Below are 26,224 nucleotides of genomic sequence, written 5' to 3'. Positions count from 1 at the left end.
AAGGGACGGACCATTAGAAACGGGAAGACGGGATCAAATACTAAAAATAAATATTCGCGTAAGGATAAAACCTTATGAAAAAAATTCATGCGCTCCTAGTAGCCTTAAAAAAATTAATACTCCTGCACTGCACTGGCCTAAAATAATTCATGCAAAAGAAACGACGCTCGAAAATTCTCAACCCCACAACACATGTCACAAAATTTGTTAGTTTTTGGCTTTGTTATGTCTGGGCCTTTTTCGGGTTTCACATTTGTTTTTAGCTTTTGGTTTTATTCCTCTTTCTTTCCATATTGCTTACTATGTAGCATATGTGATGAATAGTCCGGGATATTTCCCTCTAATTAAGCGCTTTTAAACAAGCATCACTGTACTTCGAGATCTCTCGAATTGCTGCATGTACCGGAAAAGATAAGCTAATTGCGGGTAGCTAAAATATATAATTGAACTCAAACACTAACACTTTTATTCCTGAAAACATTGAACTTATTTATTATTTACTAACATACTATGAACAAAACGAAGGAAAATATTTTACAAGCATCCAACGACTGTTTTGAGTGTAAAATATCTATTTGAAGAAGCAAAGAATTACAGTGTCTCGAAATATCTCTAACACGAAATCGTGAGGCATTCACCTAATCAATTTTTGACAATTTTCTGGAAATTTACCCACTGCACGATTTTCGGGGATTGGTTTATTCAAATTTCCCTTCCAAATATTTGCAATGAAACCCTACAATTCAGTTTTCCCTCCCCCCCCCCCCCCCGGGTTTTACTAACATAACATTGAAGTTTTTGCTTGAAACTAACAAGAAGTAAGCCCTAGGCTGACAGAAAAGAGGGGACTCTATAGATAACCTAAAAATGGTTCTAATAGAACATTGAACAAAGTCGTCGTTGGATGTCCCTGATATTTTCTGATTAAAGATCACAATTGCAACTGCCTTTTAACATTTCGCTACTCGAAAAATCTAGAGACTAGTGTACTTTGTGTTGTAACGTTATATCGATGACTGCGACACTTCACGAGGTATAGTGTTGTGAAGCGAAATTCTACCTATTTTGGTTTTCCTTTCAATTATAGATGAACTTGAGATTGTGCTAAGTTGGTATGTTTATTTTACATTGTAAAGTTGGTAACTTTGACCGAGCTAACCTCGAGATCTGTATAGGTTTTGAGAACAATGTTGATAAGAATTAAACTGTTTTGAGACAAGCACCTTTCTCAAACCAAAAAATGGGGCCACTACCCGTGCTTTATCTAGTTCAGTTGTGTGACGCAAACTGGGAGGAGATTAGTTTTATCTGCCATAGAGACTGTTTTAAAAACAGCCAGCGAATGCAGTCGTTTGTCCTTGTTCCTCGACGCTTGGGACGGCGGAGGAGCAAGAAGGAACGGCTGTATTAGCAGGCTATCAGTAGAGACTAGGGGACCCTCAACTCAGTGTTACGTTTTATACTTCACTCAGTCTCGGACAACAAGGTAAAGTATTCATGAAATTCTTTTCCTTAGTTTTTATACAGGAAGTGAAGCAGTTGACAACCGAGAAAGTGAAATCGATATTGCTTTTCTGAAAATGGTCAAGGAAAGGTTGTCTGCAAATGATTGGGTTTCCATTCGGTTTCACTTTTTGTTTTTCACTTTGGGATCCAAGCTACTGGTCTTGATCGTTTTCTTTTCAGTTATCTTCGATTCCGTTTTTTTTTTCTTTTCCATTTTCGTGTTCTTGTTTCCTACCCTAGTGATACGTTTCTGATGTGTAGTAGGTTCTGTAGTGTCCGTTTTGTTCTTTTCGAGACTGCCGGTCCTTTAATTTTCAGCAGATGGTCTGACTCCAACAATGGGGTTGTCCCCATAGTTGAGTTGTACCCAAAGATGGCCAGTCAAAATTTTTAGGTAATAACCTTGGCCCAAATTTGTAAGAAGACGCATAGCCTTTAGCGACATTACCTTTATTTGACCCCATACGCCGTAAAATAATTGACAAGTTGAAATAACCGTGTAAGAAAAGAACTGTAACCAGAAGCAGAAAAGAACAAATCTAAAGCCAAACCGAACCCACTTATCTTTGGACAATTCTTGGACGTAATTTAATACATACACCACAATCAGTGCTCCAAGGTCGTCAAAGATGTACAGACTGATGGTGGCCCGAGCGATTGCTTTGTATGTACCTAAGCAGGGTTCTATCTAGGGTATTTGAGGGGTAGAAGCTTCCCCCAAAATGCCCAGCTTCCCCCCAAAAAATATCGGAGCTAAGTGTAACATTGTCAGAACGTGATCACGACGAGATTGAATCTCAGCGCATATTCATTTCAAAAAATTTCCGGGGGAGCATGCCCCCAGACCCCCCTAGGAAGCTCGTGACCTTCGGACACTCGGGACTTCTCTCCCAAACGATATTTCCTAGATACAGCTGTAGATAGAACCCTGCTAAGTGATCTTCGTCCAAAAGAAAAAGAACAAAGCGCCAGACACTGAGACTGTAAAACAGGAGTGGTGGCCAAGTATACACCCTGTCATTCCAAACCACTTTCCAAATATGTCCTTGAGTTCGTCCCTTTTCAGACGCCTGAGGGAAATTAAAGCCACAAATATCAAGCGATTCAGCAGCTCTGAGCAAACAAAGGCCAGTTCCACATTCATTGCAGTTTGGTAGGGGATTATGGACGTGCCGTTTTCACATTGGTAATGAGGAAATGCACACTTTGGGCGCAATAATAGGTTTGATAGTCGTAGATTCCAAGTTCAGCTAGTCCCAGCAGATTAAGAGTACAAAGAATGACAAACAGAATCGTCCAGCGCAAGTAGCAGAGGCTCCAGTCAGATGAATTCGACGTTGGCCTCAGTGCAGTATCATCCAGTCCGTTTGTTGCTTGCTTTTCTTCCCTCGAAGTTGGCCTCTGTGCAGTATTATCTTGTTCGTCTGCTGCTTGCTCGTAGCCCCTTGCCTCCTCTAAGCGTGCGTATACCTCCGTGTCTCTCTTTCTCTTACGTAGCTGGGTGAGATTTTGTCGGAGGGAGCGAAACAGCTCCGCAGCATACTTCCGTATGGAAGACAGATTTTGTCTGAATCCATGTACGACTAATTCAGTCAAACCAGGACGGTGGAGGTCTGTCTTCGTGGCATAATGTTAACCTAATTATTCTGCTCCATGTTAATATACCCGCGGATTCTTGTATCTGCCGCCGGATTTGACGCGAAAAGCGGTTTAATATGTGCAAAGCATTATTAACTGTCATGTCATCTATTTTTAAGATCCTTGAAATGTGTGCTGACGTCATGGCTATTTCGTTGGTTGCACGTGGACGACGAAGGAAAATGACAAAGGAATTTGGCGGGCTATTTCGATGGAGTATAAAGCTGGAGGGCTTGATCCAGGGGTGTAATAATTGGTTTGTTTTTGTTTCTCCGTGTTTCTATTAGGGCTACTGAGGCTACGTTTATTAAACATAATATTTAGCTATGTACTTCCTTTGGATTTTTTTATAACTCAGAATTTTCGAGCAATGAAATAGAATAACATATAAATGAGATAAAGATATTTCAAGGTCCGATTTTAATGAGCCGGGGAAAACCCCTAAAGACAATTGGGATTTTACTCGACTCGACCAATCAATCAGGTCCGGACGTTACAATGGCAACGACATGTTTTTTGGGCATTTTGTGTCATAGCAAATTCCGGGATACAAGGTCATTCGGTAAATGCATGAAAATCTCAACTACAATCAGGACAGTCTACAACAACCCACGACCCTGCCGTACACTAGCTAGTCGATCCTAATCGGATACTCTAACCACTGTGAGCTGCTGGATACTCTAAGCGATGAGTAGGTCGATTGTAAGCTTAGCCTCCCCGCAGACCTCTTTTGGGGTTCGTTCGTCACGCATTCATTTCTCCCCAACGAACCCCAAAGGACGTCTGCGGGGAGGCCATTGTAAGCTGGCATATCGCGCAGTCACATGAAAACACACATTAAATGTATCGCGTAGTCACGTAACTGAATAGTCTGAGAAACGAAGAAAGAAACAGACAACTTCATGCTGAATAGTATTCGTATCTGTAATCAAATGGTGACGGGTAAAATTAGGGAATAATTTCACGCGCGTCTTTTCCAAATTCTATTATAATTAATCATTCAAAATATTTTGACGTTTCTGATTGGTTCCAATCCCGCGGCTAATTCTTCATACCAACTGGCACTTACCATATTTGAAAGATGCGAGCAATATACCATCGATTCGATGGTGTATTTGACTGGAAACGAGGCTTCTTGGGCAACAGTAAAGTAAAAAAAAAAAATGGCGTTCACCGCTATTAGAAGACGAAATATCCGCTGGAATTCTGACTTAAACTGAATGGAAGAAATGCAAGAATACACAAAACATTGCTCAATGGCATGGCGTGGGCTTCTGTCAATGGATGTTATCTACTTTAAGAGGAGTATCTGCAAGCATTGTGAATAAGTTGTTCTGCACAACTTCCTTAAGCAAAATGGCTCAGTTTAAAGTTCAGTGTCCCGTGCTTTGTTATTGCGTGCAACTCTACCCACAATATTCCATCTCACCACTACTGTATTTGGTTTTACCCGAAAGGCAGACTGTTCTCTGTTCTCTGGTACATTTGATTGGAAACGAGGCTGCTTGGACAACAGTAAAGTAAAAAAAAATGGCGTTCACGGCTATAAGAAGACGAAATACCTGCTGGAATTCTGACTTAAACTGAATGGAAGAAATGCATGAATTAATACACAAAACATTGCTCAATGGATGTTATCTACTTTAAGAGGAGTATCTGCAAGCATTGTGAATAAGTTGTAATTTTGCACAACTTCCTTAGGCAAAATGGCTTTAAATGTCAGTGTCCCTTGCTTAGTTCTTGCGTGCAACTCTACCCACAACTCCATCTCGCCACTACCGTATGTAGTTTTACCCGGAAGGCAGACTGTTCTCTGTCACTTATTTATCCGTGTGATTGTCGAGAATGACCATCGAGGGAGAGGGTCGTCGCCGCCTATTTCCTTTTCGTAAACGGTCTTGGCCATTTTTAATAGTCGATGCCACCATTAGTAACCAAGCCTTTAATCATGATAGATGTAACATATTCCCTGGATTAAGATACAAAAGGCAAAAAATACGTTTTCGAAGTGTTAGAAAGAACGACGTGGGAGTCCAAGTTGTCGGTTGTGGGTCGGTGCGGTAGTGTTGCGATAACGGAGAGAGATTAGGATACGAAGGGTCCATAAAACACTGCACTCTCAATAACAGGTCAAAACTTTTTCAAGTGTCGTAAAAATGGTAGCGACCGTTTACAAAAGGAACAACGTGTCGCCTGAGAGAAGTGCAAATCGTCTTGGGCACATTTCACTCTCTCCGAACTCGGAATTCGATCGAACTCGACCTCAACATTTTTTCGCCAAAAATAGGAGGGCTGTAACCAATCAACTTATATAATCAAATGCACAACGACTTTGCAGAATATTTTCATTTATTTGTTTGCATGAAAATTAGAACTAGAGTTTTCTAAAATTGAAATTCTACATTTTGTTAGGAAAAACCTACGCCGTGACGTCACAGGTTACGACACGTTTGTTTGAGCATACGTATTTCTCTTCCATTAATTTAAAATCTAAATTAAATACTCCAGCTGGTGCAGCCAGTGGATAAAAAACAAGGACTATAAATACGAGTTTGATTGTTTTGAAGCAGTGTAAATTGCTCATTGGAATCATCTTGCGGTCTGTCGTGAGCGTGTTTTTGGTCGTGTCCATCAACAGTATTTTTGCTACTGGATCTTGGCCACTTCTTCCATATAAGCGGCCAAAACTTTAGTCTGTTGGTAAAAAGAAGAGAAACAGCGAAGTTTCAGTCACCAGAAAATAATGCAATACAGCGGCTTCACACGTGAAAAAAGCAAAAAAGCTATCGCGTGGTGCTAAGATGCTTCAATCACTTGTAAAACTTGTGGTTATCAACTGGATAAAAATTTAACAGTCGACAACTATTACTTCTGCAAAGCAGCCGTTCTTGTCGAATTATTAAATGATCTAGAAGTACCCATTATTTTGTTGTACAGTCAAGGCTGTATTAATAGGCAACCCTCTGCAGTGGAGCCTGGACATAACCAAGTGCCAAGGGACTGGCAAAATTTGTTCGCTAAAACGAGGTTTCGTTATATCCAGGTTCTTTTTCATATACTTTACTATAGCTCACTTCGGGAAAGAGTGATAGCTTGGAACCGAAACTAGGCGCGCGCGCATTTATGGGATTATTTGGGGGAAAGCGAATGTAAACAAACATAGCGGAAAGCGAAGTGGAATGTTTTAGCAGGGTTAAAACAGCTAAAGCTGAAGGAATATGTTCCTCGGGTAATTTTACCTTGAGAAAAACCAGAATTATGCACAGTGAAACAGCTTTAAATTAGCGCCCCGAAGAAAATGTACACATTCTGCTGATATTCTCGCTGGAAACGTCTTGCCTTTGGTATTCTATAAAATGCTAGACCAGGGGAGTTCCTGAAGTTATTTGTGCACAAAGCCACACAACATCTTGCATGTCTCGTCATAATTCAAGGTGACTTGCTCGACTTGTCCCACCAAACAATCCCATACTTGCGTTCGCGCTTAGTTTGAGTCCCAGGCTATCACTCTTTTCCGAAGTGAGCTATTATTGGGGTCAACAAAATTGGTCATTATACCGAGGACTTCGTTATAGAGAGCGGTTCGTTATATCGAGGTTCCACTATATTGAGCAACTTGTTGCCTCGAGCTATCTCGGAATTTTTTCACGAAAAACGAGGCCTTGGTTTTAAGATACCTAGAAAATAAAATAAAAAGCAATTACTTAACGCTCGACTCGTTTATAATCTGCTTGTTCGCTGAAAATTTACTCGAAATTTCTCTGCGATCTCGTCCACGTGCGTTTTACGTGATGTCATCGCACAGGAGTATACCCCAGATGATAAGAAAACCAATCGACTGCGCACGTTTCTGATCTTACATCCGACAAATTTGGGTTTTTACCGCTATTGTAGAGAATAGTGTGCTGTCTCGCATAAGGCTCGCCAGCAACAATCTATCATTCAAGAATAAGGGAGGAGGGGAGGGGGTCACCAACTGCTGATAAACAAAGACTTATTTTCAAAAGAAAGGTCCTACAAAAGGGGAGGGGGTCACCAACTGGTTTCGACCTACCACTTGGGATTTTAAACCGAGTTAGCATTTACCGTACAAACTGGCATGTACAGATATCTTAGAAATGGTTTTAAGAGATATAAAGCATGTCGTCATTGAAAAACACAAAGATACTCACTCCCTCTATGTAGTTCTTTCGATCCATCTTCTCGTTCTGCGAGTGCGCGCCATCATCGCATGCACCCAATGGCAGAAGCACAACATTCTTTTCAGTGGCTTCCTGCAAAGTTAAAGTCACGGGGATGCTTCCACCTTCACGGGTCATGTCGGGGTCAGTTCCAAATACTGCAGTAAAGAAGAGAAGAATACAGTAGGTAGGTCCCATCTCACAGCACTTACACTTATCTGGTTCTTATGGGACGTAAAAGAACCCACACCACTGTTCGAAAAGAGTAGGGGACGTAGACTAGGTAGTGTGGTCAAGCTTCACACACCACATCATTCACATCATGGGCTGGGTGGGTACAGTAAGCTCATAAATGGACCGAGGCGGCTGCCAGTAACGCCTTTGTATACTGACGTCCGAGCTTACTGTTCACATGTTAATATATATTGTAAAGAGGGCACGTCTGTTGTCCTCTCATCCATGACTCCTTCTTCCCTTCCTTCCTTTCTGCCATGCTACAGTATTTTCATAACCGAGCCACCCTTCTAGCCGAGCCAACTTCTTGTTTCTTATGTAACGCTTCTCCGAGTTTTGCACGGAAATGTACGAAAAGTTGTCTCGCCCAGGGTAACTCGGGTAGGTGAATGACCCTTCTACCAAGACATGTTTTCTCCAAATCAACGGGGCCTAAGACGAACCTGTTTTGAGTGCTCTCCTGGCTGCTTGGTAGTTAGCATGGTTGTAATCACTCACCCATGGCCGACCTCCATGTCCCATTGTCACGCTGAAAGGAAAGACGCAAAATGTTAGTGACAAAGGCGATTCGAAAGCATATGACCTTCAGGGCCGAATTGTTCACGGCTAGGTTAAGATAACCCAGGGTTAGTGCGAAATTTGAATTCAGATATGGAAGCTTATGAAGTAATTTCAGTTTTATTCCTTTTTGTCAACAAGTTCATGATTGGATGCTCTTAAAAATAAAAGAGAAAATCATCCGAGAAAATGCTTTTGAACAAAAGAAATAGACACCCGGGTTAAATTTACCCCTGGCTTAAGCGCTAATCGGCCTTCGAACAAGTGGGCTCTGGTTACTAGTCCAGATGTTCTACCACTGAGTCAATGGAGAATTGTTGGAGGTACTTGGTTCACGCGACAAACATCCAGCATACTGCTTCTATAAGTGACATATGCGCAATGAATTATATGCCTAGTGAATAAATGAGAGAGACGTCTCCATTCAGTGACAAGCAGGCGATCCAAAAAAGAAAAGAAAAAAAAATTCACAATCAACAGTCGGCTCGTGAGAGGAATTTGTTTTGCGACAATCATACATACATACTTATACTTTATTTATACTCGAAATTTACAGAGTAGCTGTAGAGCTAATATATTCGAGAAAATAAGTTAAAATAAAATAAAATATGCTATATTACAATTCCAATAAAAAGAAAAATGATTGCTACCATTCCCTTGTGAACATGAGACACTAAATTTCTTGAGCGAGTTAAATTTTGCAGATGGACGCTTTTTAGTGCATGGTAATCAGGTAAAATGCGGCAAGTTTCTCTCTCCGTTGACTTTCTTGCTGTACAACAACTGGTCACATATAGCCTACGTGTACTCGGACCCTGCCCGTGAACCGAGAAAGTTAAAAAACGACGAGCGGAAGCTCACATAACGAGATTCCCGCGAAAAAATTGGCCAGCACCTCTGAACACAAGCTAGGACCTGTGACACTATGACAGTCGCGTCGTCCCACCCGCTCTTTTGAAGATCGTGTTAACAATGCTGCATCACGCACACGGCTGATTCAATATCGGGGATGTAATTAAACAGCTGTCGCCATGAGTTTATAAGTTCACTTTTAATAAAAAAAATATTCTATATATTATGAGTTACAGTGAGATCAGTTAGATAAGGATTTTCAATGAACTTCGCCGTCCTCGTTGCCGTCGCTGTCGTCGTTGCTTAAGCTCCCTACTAATGTACCACTGAAAAGAATGAAACAGCGGCCATGTTGGTAAACCCAAAAATCCTCTGGGACTTGGGTTGGACTCTTTTCTCCTCGCGTAAAAAATTTCTTTTCTTTAAAAAAGTTGCTGACCACGTGAGTGAAAGTGATCTGTGCTGTATCATTGGGCTGATTTAGCAACAGAACGTGAACGTCATTTGACGACAGCAAAGCGCGCGAAAAGGACTAAACTCTGCTTCCGGTGCTCAGTTTGCCGCTCAGCCATTGGTCAAGTCAGTTGCTTGATTTGCGCGCGCCGCCGTCGACTGACGTTCCCGTTCTGTTGCTAAATCAGCCTAATATGATACTACAGCCACGTTCAGGTTGTTGCAGGCTGCGAAAGCCTGTTGCAGAAAGTAGAGAGGAGTTCTACATTTTGCTGTACATGTTGCGCGTTTTAGCGACCCAAGGCAAACTTGTTTTGCAGCAAGTGACCTAACTCCCGTGTATGGAGTGACTCCCGCGTAATTTTATCCAATCAGAATTTAGTATTCACGCAACTTTCAACACCCCTACCTGACTCGTGAGTGGTAAAACGTACAACATCGCCATTCGACTCGTTTTGCAGCAATGTTCCAACACATGTTGTTCGTTTTAACGTAGCTTGAGGAGGAAAATACATCGGTATTCGACTAGCTATGCGGCAGTGTTACAACACATGTTGTTCGTTTTATGTAGCTTGAGGAGGAAAGTTTCGAGTCGACACGAAGAACGGAAGAGTAGGAGACTACTAAGACTTTGACGCCAACAGAAATCACAAAACGATACAAGGCACAATACAGACACAGTTGAAAATACTTGCTAGGAGTCCCCATGTTACACAAAAAGGGGAGCAGGTAAAGATAGAAAGAGTAAACAATTATGCCTCGACAATAAAGTGAATTTAGCAAACCATAGACCATGGAGAGAGCCTAGGTGTGATCAACGAAAACCAAACAAATATTAAAAAAACAATTCAATGTCGTGCCCTTCTTCAAACTGGACCCTAAAAATTGATGTCTACTTCGGGTCAGCAAGTTGGCCCAGTTCTTCCAAGTACGCAACCAAAGCTTTAGTCTACAAAAGAAAAAGAAGAAAATAAGGAATTATATTTTTCACTTGCTTTCAGCAATTTGGAAAACGTCTTGCATTGCACGAATTAAAGAGTATCAGAGCATCAGCGAACATTTCCCTCAACTGATGTGCCGCGACGCTATCTCTCCTGTGTGACTTCCAACATGCGGAAGCATTGATAAAATTGTTTTCATGAGCAGAAGACGAGCAAAACTTACCCCTTGAACGTAATTTACAATGTTAATTTTCTCGTTCTGGGAGTGCGCTCCATCATCACACGCGCCGATTGGAAGGAGAACAATGTTCTTTTGCATTGCATTCTGCAGGGCTAATGTCACAGGGATGCTACACCCATCACGAGTCATGTCTGGCTGCACGCCATGAACTAATGAAAGGAAATACAAAGCGATAAGCAACACGATACAACAATTCAGCAGGATAGGATAGTTAGATTATTATCAATGCTGCGTTCTGTAGTAGCGAAAAGCGCCGGCTTTGAAAACCAAAACAATGACGGCTAAATCGCACTTTGCTAGCTAAAGTTGTTTTGTCTCGATATTTTTTACCAACTAGTTGGATTTTACTAAAACAATTATTCCTCTCGCCCTCATGGCCTCTGAGTCAATAGCCCATTCGGCCTTCGGCCTTACAGGCTATTGACTCAGAGCCCATTCGGGCTCGAGGAATGATTGTTAAATAGTTAGAGTTTACAAAAACTAATGGACAAGTGGACTTTGTAATGTAATTTATTTCTCCTATAACTACAAAAATTATCATACAAGTGAACTTTCTAAGTAGTTTATTTAGTTTCTTCTGTTTTCGAAAAGCACTATAGCACTTGTTAAATAATATAGGCATAGCACCTAAATAGGCTGATATGGTGATTATATTATTGCATGTGTGTTTAGGCATGTAGTCAGTGTGTGTATGTATGCTATGTGATAATTATAGTAATTGAATAATTATAGTAATTGAAATTAAAAAACAACAACAACAAAAACAACAAAACAAAAACAACAATCTTGTTCTTACTGAATATGCCAACTAATCCCATAATTTCCCAATTTGATTTTTGTGACGTCATCACTTCTCTTCTCCATTGTACAGAATGGCGGGAAAAAGTTAAGTTGGACAGGTTGCTTGCCATGCTTCCTGCATCGCACTAGTTACGTTAGCAAAAAAAAAAAAGACTGTAACAGTTACTAACCAGTTGTTAAAGCTCTTCTAGCAGCTTGATAATTGACGTGGTTGATGTCGCTAACCCACGGTGGACCGCTGTGGTGTAAGCTGACCCTAAAAGTGCGTCACGCACGGTGTCAGGTCACGTACATCAACTGTGATCGAATTGCCGCGAACACTCTCAGATCACTCAATGTATTTCCCTGTTCCCTCGCCCTGTTACGTGGCGAGGTCTTGTATGTTCCTTTTTTGGCGGGAAAAACAGTCACACGACGCGCTTCCTGTTGGGTGGCGGTTGTTTATTATAACCAATTCAGTAGTTTTTTCGAACAACTGGAGACCTACTGGGTTCTCGCAAATACTCCAAATTTTTCATCAGACCACAGACTGATAAGGTCGCTGTAAGCCCGTTTGTACCATCGTGTGTAACACCCACATTTTTCAAGTTTAAGGGTCTTATTTACGCAACGATCAGAGCGAATTTTATAGATTTGAGTTAATTCTCGTCTATGCTGCTAAGCTCAGTTTGTAATCGAATAAAAAACCTTATCGCAGTTTTCCAGTTTTCTCAGATACAAAACTATAACCAAATAAAAATGTATTTTTAAAATTGCTAAATCTTGAAGGGAAGCGATAAAATCTCGTTGAATACAAGCGACAAGCGACCAAACCAGAAAAATGTCGGTTAGTATTCTGTTCTGGCCTTATTCTCCTGGAGCTGGCGAGAGTAACTCGGAACAACACCACGATTAAATCTTTTACTGAAATACCTATTTCCCTGCTATTTGTGATAATACCAGTGAAACGGGCGATGTGAAGTTTGAAAATTGCACGGTAATTGGCCTTCGTTTAGAATACACTAAACCAAGTTCTTAAGCCCAATAAGCCACTACGCAAACGCAGCGACCTCACCAGATTGCTCCAGATTCCCGAGTATTGGTATGTCCCCCCCGTCGCCATTAAATGTACACTTGTGCTGTGTTCACCCTCGAAGCATAAAAATGCTTCATTAACAACACAGGCCGGCTTTCTAACGTGGAGTACCTGTTGCAGCAAAACCCATATCTGACAAAGTTGGTGATGAATAACATTTTGACAGTTGAGAACTTTAACAATTTGCCTAAATTGCTAAGATAGTTTATGAAACATGTTTAGTCCGCACATTCAGTGCTTGTGTGATTTAAAGGGGTTCTCCAAAAGTTCCGGCCACTGTCTAATATCGTCGTCTAGTCATAAAGCTGAATAAAGGAAGAAGAAGCGCCACCATTTACAGAAAAATATATATGTTTTTCTTTTTTGAGGAGACTGAGGATAAAAAATTTATCGCATTTGTTTCGCACATTTCGCTGGATGAAAGGAAACAAGATTTAAAGTATAACCAAATGTGGGTAAATAAAGATGCTATCCTCATGGCTAAAATTATTTCCCTGGTCGCGCTAAATGCACTCAAATTCACTTTTCAGGGCTCACAATTCTAAATTGTTACCAGGCCCCCAGATACCTTCTATGGAAGGGGAGGGGGTGATCCCTATTTCCACACCTACCCCCAACATAAAGCACCTTTCCACCAACACGCTGCCGCCTACATTATTTTTTTCCCCTTACTTCTGGATATTTTCCGGAGAGCCCTTCTAAGCAGCGAAAGCAACGCTCGGAAGGATCCTTGCTTCAAGACCCAAATAAAAATAAAAACTCTACCGACTACAGTCAATCAATAAAAGAATGAACTGGTTAATCAAACTGGTTTTTGCGTTTAATTCTGCTCGAAATTGTTAAGATATGTCAGGCTAAAGATGATGCCACAGAGAAAGATTCGCAACAACGACCTCAGCGCAACGGTGTTGCGTTCAAAGTTGATGCCGTGTAACGTGGATGCGCGGACAATTTCCTGCACAATTCTTGCGTTGCAAGTTCATGAACAGGCGTCAATAACTCGCAACGCCATATGACTGATTTCGCTAAATATAAGAAAGCGGCCGAGGCAATTGTAAAGCGATAAAGGTAGCTAACAAAATGATAAAATTTCCCTAGTGTGAAACAAGTGTGTTACAAGCTAAGCTGTTTTCACAGCTCATCCTCCATAAAACAGCGGCCAGAATTTCTTGAAATTCTTTCACAAAATTTTAAAGGCTTATTACTTACTTTAGAGTATTTGGGCTTCCTCTTTTTTCATGAAGTTCCTTGATATACTTGAAAACTTGTTCCTTGACGGTTTCAGGTGTCATATTAGGTACTAAACGGATTGAAAACTTGCCAATCACCTAGAACAAATGAAGGCGTTAGTTTCAACAGAAACTACGGTATGCGATGGTGGGGGGGGGGGGGGGGGGGCGGGGGCGATTGTAGCACAAAATAATTTGATCGGTATCAGTTCGTTTGGCCCAAAGGTCGATTCACCCAGCGGCAGTTCGTCCGGACTTAAGGCGATTCGCCCAATGTGTACTGTATTTGTCGTCCTTGAAGTGGTACCAGGGCGTTTCGCCCGGACGTAAGCCGATTCGCCCGATAGTTTTTTCGCCCAGACGTAAGTCGATTCGCCCGATGTTTATTTGTCGTTCTTTAAGCCTGAAAAAATGAAAAAGTGTGAATGACAGTGCCTGCACATGTGGATCAACAACTTTTTTCAGTGAAAACTTCACACCAAATAATTTTATATATTAAAGATCGACTTTGCGATCTTTGCGATCGCTGACGTACATATAGACCACTAAAAAGGAAGTAAAAAGGCAGTTGACTGCATATGTGGCTCAAAGGCTTTTTTTAAACTGATTCACGTAGTCGTCAATCGTAGCAATGGTATCCAAGCTTAACTAATTTTTATCTGAGGGAAATTTTTAAAATGAAAATCCGGATAAAGTTGAAAACTGATAAAAGCTTTCGACCTCCACTGACATCTTAAGTTCACGTCTGCGCCAGCACAACACCTTCTGACGCAGAAGTGAACAAGACTTCGGTTGAGGTCGAAAGCTTTTATCAGTTTTCAACTTCAGAGATCCGGATTTCAAGTTTAAAAATTTTGCTCATAGTTTAAATTTACCGAATTGATGAATCCAAACAAGTCTAATTTTTACCTGACGCAGTCAGCCAAGTATTGACCACCTGATTGGAATATCGTAAACAAGCACAAAAGCAACACATACGCACCTTTCTGGGAATGACTGTTTTCGAACCAGGTTCATAGAAGGCACCTTCAATGCCTGAATAAAGAAAATAAAGAAAAGGTTTTCTTTGCGGTTGTTGTTGCTGTGGGCCTTTTCGATGGGCGACTGCTGAAGCTAATTAGTGTCTGACCACCTCAATGGTTTTCAACTTCCAGTGCGAGAGATGGTAAGAGTGGATATTATTAGGGACCTTAAGATCCGACGACAGCGACGGCAACGACTTTCGAAATAGCAATAGGTTTAATAAAAAAACAACAACTTTGCACTTGAAGCAAACTTTTTTGTACATTTCCTTGCGCGGCGCCACTGCACGACATGACTTGAAAACTGACGCCGCCTACTTTTTTTATGGAAGAGGTAAACAAGCCACGACGAAATTTTCTTCCTCTTTTTGAACTTGTTTATGGAGGAGAGGGGAGAGAAGACGGGTGCACAATGTTTTGTTCTCCAATTATTATTGACCATCCAAGCTAATCAGTCAGACAAACATTTTACTTCACAAGGTGGAGAGAACCTGTTTCTTGAGCAGTGAAATTAGTAACCGGCAGAAAATTATTTTATAAATTATAGTAAGGCATACCATGAATGGAAAGAGAGGGGTATCGCCAGCGGTGCATTAATACTTCCTCCTTTGTATCGTGGATCAGTTTGTTGTGACCAATGTCTTCCCGGTACTCCTCCTAAGAAACAAAATGTTTGTAAACAATATTTGTCATCACAAGTATCACAATTTGCAGGGACCTGTTTTGACTCTCCATTACTTAAACGCCTCGAACAGGTTAGGTTTGAGAAAAGTACAGAATCACGGAGTGGGTGTCTGCCTGCTAAAAATAACAAACAGACAAATAAACAAATGTACTAGTAAAGCTCCTTTAAGTTATCTCTAATCTTATGAGATTCTCTCTGAACATATGAGCGCCAAAGAAAACCGCCCGGAAAACTTTGAAAAAGTTCAAGTTTTTTAGGCCAGCTTACTATCGTTACACTCCTGTGATGATAGCGTAACAAGAGTCGTTTGGATGTTGAAAATCACATACCAAACCATCCAAGACATTTCTTTGGGAGAAATTCAAACAAGGGTTCGCTATTCCAAGATAGTAGAGGATTTCTTTTAACAATGGCCTTCAGACGAAAGTTTTAATATCATTTTTGTTTCCTAATTATGCACAAACAGTTTCTTCTGAATGTAACTTTCAAGTATGTGTGTTGCCTGCATAGCAAGCGTTTCCGTTTGGATTTGGAGCTAAGAAAGACAGAGGAACGGGATTTTCGGTTTTGGCCGCGCGCGCGATAAATGAAATGACAGAAACGTTTGCTACGCAGGCTAGTACGTGTGTTGAATAAGCGATCTTAGCATACTAGCACTTGCCTGCTGTAACCTAGCCCCCAAAAAACAGCTGACATTTCCCAACGCCACAACTGGTTTTCCCGCGAAATCATGTCTGAGGAACGAGAGAAACTCCATACTCATCCATACTGATGACTCGTCACTGCACTTATCTTGGCAGCGCTTCTGATTGGTTGTAGCCTGTTTCAGCGCTCCAAGATAGTTTTCCCCACTATCTAAGAGCCTGGAACAGGCTAGACTGGTTAAAGCAATTAGACGCCATTTCATGGGGAAACCAGTCCTGACATCGCGAAATGTCAGCTATTTTCTCGGGCTAGCCGTGGGCAATTATTGCTATTTATGTTGACACTTCAAACGCTTCTCCTACCACAAACCAAAAACTTCAAAAAAAATTTTTTGCTTTAATTGTGCTGAATGATACAATGACAGGTTTACAAACAAGTAAGACATAAAACGGTTGATAGGGAGTTTGTTAGCAAATAAACGATCCAACAAATCCTATAAACTCATTACTCACTTTGTCAAAATCAATGTCTGTGTAAGTTGCTCTCTCGTCATCAGTTAAAGGAGCCACATCTCTGTTGACTTCTGGGATGATTATATTACCTTTCAGGTCTACTAACTGATCCAGCAGGTAAATAAGGTCTGACATGGCCTCATGTCTGCATGTGTACAGAGAAATATTTTAAGAAGTATTCTAAGGGTAGCAATTTCAGCCTCAAGGATAACCTGTGAGAATTTGGCATGGAATTATGCCCACAAAAGTGCTTTACACAATGTATTTCAAGGAAAGTTTTTGTTTTGGCTAAAGAGTTGCTGCAGGAAGGGATTATTTTTCCCTTGAAACAAAGAAAAAATCTCTAGCACCATAGCTTTTCAAGACATGCTGCATCTCTGCCACCAAATAGCACTCCAACCTGCACTCTGACCCTACCAGCTAGCTTTGCACTCTAATGTATGTGCAATAAAATCTGTTTCAGTTTTCATAGCCAACCGGTAGGAGTGTCACATTTGCAGCATAGAGATGCAGGGCAATCTTGGAAACGAAACGGTTTAAAATTAAGTTACCACTTACACGGTGCCACCAAAAACACCAGAATGTAGATCCTTTGATGCACAAGAAACCTCGATATTAAAATAGCAGATTCCTCTGTGGATAGAAAAATACATCTCTTCTTCATTAGTGCTCAATGTAAAACTACAGTTTGACAATGACAACGTGATTTTTAGATCTAATTGGACCATTTAATCTAAGCTCTCTGACACCAACACCCACGCTTTTCATACTGGCCACAGTTGTTCAAGCCGTGGATAATTCTGTTATGTAATGTTCTGTCTTATATATTTCTTCTGTCCAAGCCATTTAAGTGATGCAAGACTTTCTTGCATGTGAAATGTTCTTCAGATCTTATTCCATTAAACAACCGACTAAGCTCTCTCAACTCTGACACCAAAATTCATGCTTTTCATACTAGCCCCAATGAGTAGTCAAAAGGTGGATATATGCTATTAAAAGCTGTCTTACCGCAAACCATAGGTGATGCAAGGTTTTCTTTTGCCAAGCCAATAATTGTCAGATATACACACATAATCAACATTCTGAAAAAAGAAAATCAAATGTATCAAATTACTCCATAATTCCACATATATTATAATAATTATAATAATTATAAAATTCTTTTAAAGATTTTTCCAACTTCAGTAAGGCCCTGAGTTCAAATGTCGAACTTTTCATGTACTACACCTAATCCCTCCTATTAAGTTCATTAAGAGATTAATGTTTAAATCGTGAATGAGGTTCGACATATCTTATTTGGGTCGACCCATGATTGACAATCAAGTAACCCACATTGGAATTTCAGCTGTGGAGGGACTTTGATTCAAACATCAAACTTCTCATGTGCCCATACAATACAACCCTCTGCATAAATTTAAAAATTTATTTTCACTGGTAAGCAATGTACATCATTTTTCATCATGAAAATGAATTGAGCCCAAGTAATTAAGTCCGAATCAGCTGTCAAACCTGTACAATCTGGGTCGACCTAACTAGGTATTAACCCATTCGCCCCTGAACCGCCTGTAACCGCCCGTGCAGATCCACATCCTTTCTACCCTTTGTGACGTCATCAGTTTTAACAGTCAAGGACAACTTTGCCCGCTAACTTGTGTAGAGTGAAGAGATCTTTCAAACCATACCAGAATGAGCACAATTCAGTCAAGGACACCGCAGAAAGAGGCAAAAAACCATGTAACATTGACCTGAAAATCTCCATGAAAATCTTGTTCCATTACCCACCTACCTTTCCTTTCACCTAATCCTAAGATCCTAAAAGCTTTCCTAAAAACTATTCCCACCAAAATGAAGCCTACTAAATGCCCAGCAAGAGAAAACAAAAATGAGGCAAGAAAAGCGAAAAAAGAGGGGAGGAGACAAAGCGAAAAGTAAAAGTCAAAATTTGTTTGCTTTCTGCGTATGCCCAAACTTCGCAAGCTGATATTCTGCATCTGGATCAGAAGGCCATGAAGTGTACCACCTGTAAAGCGGTTTGTGGTAAGTTTAAGCTCTTTATAGCACAACAGTGACTAGAAAACCACTCGACTAGCTTTGAAACGCGTTTTTTAGCAAAAAAACCCAGGAGCGAATGGGTTAAGTACAGTACATGAAAAATTTGACATTTGAACTGGGCTTAACTAAAACAAACCTTGAAGAAGGTATCTTTCTTGGCATAGATCAGCTCATCTAAGCCCTCACTGCCTGATTCCTCCATCCCTTCAAAGACAAACTGCAAAAAACAAATTAGCCAACAAATTCGTTTTTATGTCTCAACCTGTCTAAAACAAGATAAACTTGCCACGATCGGTGACAACATAATGGGGTAAGTTTGGAAGAACAAAACAATCAATACCCCTCCCCCTCCCCTGCATTTTGAACCTAATGCATAAATCATTATAATGTATTTTGTAAGTAGTTGGACCAAAATGAGCATTTTTCTCCTTTGAATTTAGTTCAGCAGGAATTAAGATTGGCATCTGAATCATTTCAGTTGGTCTAAATAATTTGGGTATGCCTTAATTCGAATTAGGTTCAGCTCATGAAAAGTTCGGCATCTGAACTGGGCCTAATTCTTCACACCTTATCAGAGGGCTTGTAATATATAAGTGCTTCAACTCTACTAAGGTGTTCTCCAGGTAAACAAATTACACATTTTACAGTTAATTTGACAAGTCCTTGATCTACAATCACACATCCCAATGATCCCTGGCTAACTGGCAACTAGTGTTAATTTCCACCAATAATAATTATACCTTGAGGTTGATTGGCAGCTCATTACCAGTCTCCTTGTATGCTTCAATGGCATTTAACCATGCTAACACTGGACCCTTCAAATTAAATGTTCAAACAGCATAATTTTTATTAGTATTATATTCATTAGATTATAATAGGATGCCGAGGAGGTGCGAACAAGATGAAAACAATCTCTATCAGTTGTCTTCAGGTTTCTAAATGAAATAAAACAAGTAAACACCTCTCTGAAGCAGAAAGAGTTGAGCTCAAGGAATGACTGCCAGAGAGATAGTTTATGCACAGATCAAGAAAAAATGGGTATTTCCATTAGAGCAATTAGCACTAATCAACAGCAATTTTACACTTCACGTTAGAACTTTATTTTCCTTTATTTCAAACTCGATATCATTCATAACCATATCCCCCAAAAAAGAAAATAAAGCTTAAACTTAAACTAAGATGAAAAAGTGGAGGTATGTGTGGCAGAGGGGTTAACACCTTGAACTCCAGATCTGGAGGCCTTGGGTTCAAGCCTGAGGTCTGTTGCATTGTTTCCTTAGACAAGGAAACTTACTGTACTTGGTCCCTCTTCACCGAGGTGTATAAATGGGTACTGGCAACATAATGCTGGGTTGGAGGGGGGGGGGGGGGGGAGGTGACCTTGCGATGGTCTGGCATACACCATCCAGGGGGAAATAGCAATTCTCCTAAGCAAGCTCATTGTTAAGAGAACTGGGATAAGCTCCGGCCGCTTGGACCTTTGGCTTGATTCCTTCTTTACCTTTGCCTAGGATGAAAATAATAACCCAAATGTATACTGGGGTATAGAGTGATACCTTGAAAAATGTGGGTCTCAGAAAATTTTGGGCCGATCTCGAAATCTCGGAGGAATGTTTGGAGGGTCTCAAAGTCTCATTTTAGGTTGATTTTTGCATCTTGGCATCACAAATTCCTTTTTTGCCTGTAGACTGGTCTCAGATTTGTTGTTTTTTCTTTCCATTTGGTCTTCAGGAGTTAAATTTTTCAGAGTTTGTGGATACAGCTTATCGAACTGAGCTAGGAGATTAATAAAACAGTAAAAGAAGACAAAGTGGTATATTGGTGGGCTTCCGCTAGCTTCCATTGGCATTTTCGGTCATTTTATTTAGCTTTATTTGTACCATTATCATGAAATCTTCAGCACTTTGAGTCTCCAGCTCGGATTATTTAGAAGTAAAGTCTTGGGCTCGGAATTGATAACAACACTTAAGTTTCAGTCTTGAATTTTGAAACCAGGGTCTCCCAGTCTTGCAAAGTCTCGAATTTACCTTTTGTTTCCCCTTTAATAACCCTGGAAACTTATAATATTAAATTTTTTTCCCTATAAATCTGTGAAGCCCATGCATGAGTTACCTTATCATCTGTAGATCCTCTGCCATATAACTTGCCGTCAACTTCTGTCAACACAAAAGGTTTTGTATCCCATCCATCATCCTACAATAAATATGAAACTTCAACTTGTGTTATTCCATTGTTACATTAAGAGGATATTAAGGCATGGCTGGCATGATTTTTTCCCAGTATTGAAAAATTTCTTAAAACCAAATTACATTGAGCTACATGTACATGCTGTCAAAAGATCAAAATATTAATTTCCAACTGAATTACTTTGACGAAAGCTTGACCACTGTTGAGTTTCACATGTGAATTCACCAGGGGCACCCAACAAGAAAATAGTTCAAAACCACTTAAACATAGCATTGTTAAACGTATTTTAGTATTTAAACAGCAGATATAGGCATATTTTTATCCTCTAAGAATTTTTCATCTGTTCGAATTTCCTAGCTGAAGGACTAGTGATCTGAAAATTATAGGGATCAAAACTTACCTTTTTGAAACTTTCAGCGAGAAAAAAGGTTCCCAAAAATTCTAGATGACCTTTTTAGGGTAAAAATCCGTTAAAAATGGGCAATTATACCATTTTTTAGATGTTCGAAAATCCTAGGAGAGGCGGGCAAGCAAGAAATTTTACAACAAATGTTCTGAAAATTCTCGATCTCAAATCGTCTTCAAAACAGATATTTTCTGAAGATTGACATTGGGTGCCCCTGAATTCACTGCTTACTACGCATGCAGAAATGCAGAGATGAATCTGAAATCTACAACTACCAATGGATTCAAATTTAATAGAACACCAGTAATAAATTCATTAATGAGATCTTGGGAGCTATGCTTGACCTGGGTTGGTTGTAAAATTCAAATGGGTCGGCCAATACCATTGCCTTGTTTAACATGGATTGAGTTATATATAATGCCATGGGTATTTCTAATTCTAGAGCTGAGGGTGTAAGCTGCAACTACCTGACTGTTTAAGCAAAGGCAGAGCTAAAAAAAATATTGTGTCTCCCTTCTATTCCCCAATGCAATAGGGCTGTATGTTAAAAAATCTGACAGTTAGCTAGATAGACAATATCTTACTGCACATTCACAAGATATTATTGAAAGACAGTTATCTAGGTTCCAGTTATGATAGTGGTTGCTTGCCCAGCCTTAAACAGAATCCATACTGTGAATCTCTGCCCTCTTAATTTTAATTAAAATATCTTACCAGTTTTGCTGGTTGAACATCAAGATGTCCATAAATACACAACTAGAAGAAGTAAATTAATGGGATTGATTAGCATATTTTTTATAACTGTTAATATAAGTTATTTTAGACACTGACAATAACATAACATGATAAAGTTTTCAAGTTTACTGTCTTCATTTATGGACAACCAGAAATACTTTCATAAATACTTTCATTGCACTCATAAATGATAATTTTTAGCAATTTTTTTTTTTCATTTTTAAAAAATAATACATGTTTGGGATTGTCCTTGAATAATTATGTCAAGGGTAATATATCCATCCTCAGGTAAATTAAGCCAGTTTTTAGTAATAGTCATGATATCATGATTCTGAATCTCACTGTTTCAACATAGCCCTTTAGGCTTGTTGGTAAGCCTAAATTATTTCAGGCTTTAATTGTTTTTTCATCTTTCCCAGGTACATGCCAAATAAATGACCAGCCAGGGTCACATATGACTGAATGTTTCCAATAATACTTCGCAAGCATCTCAAATGGTTTTCTCTGTGTTTTAGAGGCTTGTTTGGGTAAAAACTATTTATCTGTTCAGCTGTCTTAGGGGAACTTTGGCCGTTTCGAAAGTTCTAGGTGGTTTTTTCATCTCATTCAAAACTGTTACCTATCCTGATAGGTCCGATTGAAAGTTCAAGGAAATGGAGTAGCCGTACTATGATAAGAAACTTCTAGGGGTGCTTTGTCTTTATACCAAAATTTTCAGGAGATGCTTTTTTAGCAATCATGAACAATACTCCCAGTAGCTTGGTAATAAAATGTGAAAAACAAAACTTTCAAAAATCGTAGATTGTAACAAAGTAGAAAAACTCCAAATATGTTAGCTGACTGGAACGGCTATCCAGAAGTTTTTAGCCTTTCTCGAACTTTAGAAATTTCTAGGCACTATTTGCTCCTTCGAGCAGTTATTTTACAGAAAAAAGTCATTGGGTGGCCCTGACCAGCTCTCAGCTGCCTTGCTAGCTCAATTAGTCAGATCAGCACGGCACTGATATCAAAGGTCAGGGTTCCTCGGCAAGCCTAAATTTTTTCAGGTTTTCTTTTTGCAACTGCATTTTGTGTCTTTTACTGTGATAAACTTACAGTTTTCTTAGCAGGATCACTTCCTAGTGTCCCCAACAGAACAGGAGGGAGTTGAAGGTTGTCAGTACCTTTTTGAGGTCCAAGTTCAGCTAACTCAGCCTCTCCTCCCAGACGTATTACTTCCTGTTAACAAGACAGTATAAATATTGCTGCAAGTTAAACTTTGATGACTCTAATAATCATTTCTTCAGTTCACTGATGAGACAGCATATCAAAATGTGCCATTTCACACCACATTTAATATTGATTCCAGATAATCTCCCCCCCGCCCCTTGCCCCCGTCAACCAATTAATATAATTAACACATTTTGGAAAAACTAATAAAACCATCAAAATGGAGTCAACTGGAAGCTAACACCAACAAGTTCACGAAATGAAAGCAATCAGCATGATTATGCCAAGAAAATTTAATAGCTCCAAAACTCTAAGGATTCCAGCCAGTCCATAATAAACAAAAACACTTAGCAGCTGCTCTAAATTTACCTCACAAGACTGAATTTATTTCCTGGCACTGAAACACACAGAGAACACCTTTCACCTTCCGTAAAGAAAGGAAAATATTATTACCGTAACCTTTTCATGTATATATGTTCACATGTTTGGCGCAATCTCTCCATCTGAACATACAGTGTATGATGATGTTTTGGATGGAAGGGAAATAATATTATACTTAAAACAAATTCTTATGCACGTACATAAACATTTTTTTTAGTTCATCAGATTATGGGTTTTTCCATGGAGGTGATGATTGATTACATTAATTAAACCCAGCCATGAATAATAAAGTATAAAATGCAAACACCGTACATCTTTCACATGATTGACCATCTTGACAATTTCATTCCTGTACTTTTCTTCAGTCCAAGCTGAAACACTTTGGATTGCAACAGCATCACTGAGCCTTTTCACATAAAGGTCCTATAAGAATAAGAGGGAAAAAAAACTGATGGAGAGTCATGTTCTTCACAATGCATGACTCCAGGAAATTGACAGTGTGATTTTTGTAACCAAGCTGCTTTCTACGAGCTGTTGATTAGCTTAAACAATTTCTTGGAATATCATTTCTGTAGTTTCCAGCTGTAACCTGATTGGTCAATTTTCTCTGCAGTATAGTCCTATACAGTAGGTGTGCATTATGATTCTCTTGGTGGAAGGTTGTGTACAAACATCATTGCTCTGATGGCTTACGTGCGAATTGAGTTGTACATATTTTACATTTTTGTTAAATCTATGATCCATGTTATATCTGCCAACTCTCATGTATTATGCATAGGCCTCACGCCTGTGGACTCAAGACATCTATCTCATGCATAAAGGGCAAATTCTCTCACCTGACTCACAAATCAGGATGAACTGCTTTTTAAAAAAGGACTTACCGCGTGGCACGAAATTTTTGCAGGAGTTTATTTCAGCGGATTGGGGATTTTTTTGTGTTTTGCGCGAACTAATTTTTTCGATTAGGACAGATTGGTTTTTCTTGCTAGGAATTAATTTTTGCAATTTTCAGAAAGTACCCAGCATCCAGCATCGATAATAGTTTCATTTTTATTGAGTACGTGAAGAAAGAAAGAAATACAGATTTTGAAACAATAAACCAGTATTACGTTGTTTTTGACAAGTTGTGATTGAACAGACACAATTTCTTAGTATTATACTTTTGTGTAGCGAATTTAAGTAAGAGAATATTTACTCTGGAGGAAATTTTTGCAGGAAAAATGTTTGCGGTAATTTTTATTTGCGGGAACATATAATTGCAGATCACTGGAAAAACAGTAAAAACTAGAACTCGCAAAAATTTCGTGCCACATGGTATTTAATGATGAAAATTCATTCAGTTTCTTGGGAAATATTCCAAAAAAGGCTCTTAATGTTGACTTTGTGTCTGAAATGTATCACAATGTACACTAATTTTTTAATTATAGCTTCAGAAGTGCTCAAAGATTGTCAGAAGATCTTCATGATCAGACACTTTCAGCAACATTTCAGGCTTGGAACACTTTGGAAGTAGGAAATCTTCGGAAGTCACTGGGACATTTTTGGCAATCCCAGTCATAACAAGACAAAAATCCCATGTATTAGCTTGTATTTGACTTAGAAAAAGTTGGCAGGTATACCATTTTGCCATTCCTGGCTACATTCTCATGCAAGTTTACCCCAATGTACGCTAGATTAGCATCTCCTATATCCTTTTGCAATACAGCTTTATAAAATAATCAGTAAAACACCATAACAGATCGAACGGTGTCAAAGTGCCCCACCTTAATGCAAAAATTTCCCAAACAGGGTTTGAGTGTGAGGGTGGGGGATTTTTTTTTAATTTTGCTGGGCTGAGTCTTTTTGTGGGGCAATCAAACACTTTTGGGGGGTTGGATTTATGAAAGGACAGCGTCTTATTAACTGAAAAATCTCCACAACTAGATCAACCGTACTAAGGGAATGCAATGTGGAAAAAAAGGGTAGCTTATTTTAACATTCTTTAATATTTAGAGTTCTCCTTATTTGCATAAATTATTTCATCATCACTTTACTGTAAGCTTAATTTTAATTTCAAAAGGCCTACGAAGATAAAATATTATTCAAAAGACCCGCGGTGGTTGTGTTGTAGATTAGACTGTCCGAACATAAAACGATGAACATTAATTTATTACACCTTTCATTCAAGTCTCATTGAGCTTTCACAGTACCTGGTGCTGATCCACATACCTGCAAAGGAGGAAATAGACCAATTTACAATCAAGAGACAGTGGTACGGAACTTAATAGAGTCACAAATATCTTTCTATTCAAACAGTAATACGCCCAAACAGAAAAAGGATCTAAAACTTACTTGAAAATTGAATCTAACTTCGGAGAAAGAGACGCCATTCCGTGCGAGTGAAGTGAACCGGAAAGCAAGTGTGAGTAGCTCGTGATGGAAGTGTTACTTTACTCTGGGGGTGGTGGCAAACACCGATAATATAGCAAGTCGTAGAAATTTTCCTCTAATGTATCTTGCTCGAGAAGAATGAATAAAACACAATAAAAGTTTACCCGTAAAAAAAATTAATAATAAATTACTACTTACTATAAAAAACATTCTTACTACCAGTGAGTTTAAATGCATTTATTTTAAATTCCAACGTCACCACCCTCCTTAGCTTCCAGCCTTACGACCTCTCACCCGACCCTCCAGCTAAT

General features: G+C 39.5%; 1 protein-coding gene across 2 annotated transcripts; it reads right to left on the bottom strand.

Moving 5' to 3' along the window:
* Positions 1 to 5,475: 5,475 nt before the first annotated feature.
* LOC140940543 (cytosolic non-specific dipeptidase-like) lies at positions 5,476 to 25,943 on the bottom strand. 2 transcript variants are annotated; one of them, XM_073389531.1, is made up of 17 exons: positions 25,875 to 25,943; positions 25,733 to 25,751; positions 23,856 to 23,966; positions 23,049 to 23,171; positions 21,933 to 21,974; positions 20,738 to 20,818; positions 19,366 to 19,440; positions 18,762 to 18,842; positions 17,582 to 17,655; positions 17,132 to 17,206; positions 16,574 to 16,718; positions 15,289 to 15,388; positions 14,692 to 14,744; positions 13,690 to 13,808; positions 8,003 to 8,088; positions 7,317 to 7,483; positions 5,476 to 5,838 (listed from the first exon to the last, which is right to left on the bottom strand). In XM_073389531.1, the coding sequence occupies exons 1-17, from the start codon at positions 25,910 to 25,912 to the stop codon at positions 5,791 to 5,793; spliced, it is 1,437 nt and encodes a 478-aa protein (XP_073245632.1). In that variant the 5' UTR covers positions 25,913 to 25,943; the 3' UTR covers positions 5,476 to 5,790. The 2 variants fall into 2 exon arrangements, with proteins under 2 accessions (XP_073245632.1, XP_073245631.1); XM_073389530.1 differs by lacking the exons at positions 5,476 to 5,838; positions 7,317 to 7,483; positions 8,003 to 8,088 and adding exons at positions 10,053 to 10,371; positions 10,587 to 10,753; positions 11,576 to 11,661.
* Between the last annotated feature and the right edge of the window lie 281 nt (positions 25,944 to 26,224).

This window comes from Porites lutea, chromosome 6, assembly GCF_958299795.1.
Source record: "Porites lutea chromosome 6, jaPorLute2.1, whole genome shotgun sequence".
NCBI lineage: Eukaryota > Metazoa > Cnidaria > Anthozoa > Scleractinia > Poritidae > Porites > Porites lutea.
This window is presented reverse-complemented; position numbering and strand designations above follow the sequence as displayed.

Coding starts and splice junctions, on each gene's coding strand:
- LOC140940543 (XM_073389530.1), bottom strand. CDS start 25,912: ATGGCGTCTCTTTCTCCGAAGTTAGATTCAATTTTCAA. Junction 19,441..20,737: donor GAGGATCTACAGATGATAAG/GTAACTCATGCA, acceptor TTTAATTTGAAG/GGTCCAGTGTTAGCATGGTT. Junction 18,843..19,365: donor AGCTGCCAATCAACCTCAAG/GTATAATTATTA, acceptor TGTTTTTTGCAG/TTTGTCTTTGAAGGGATGGA.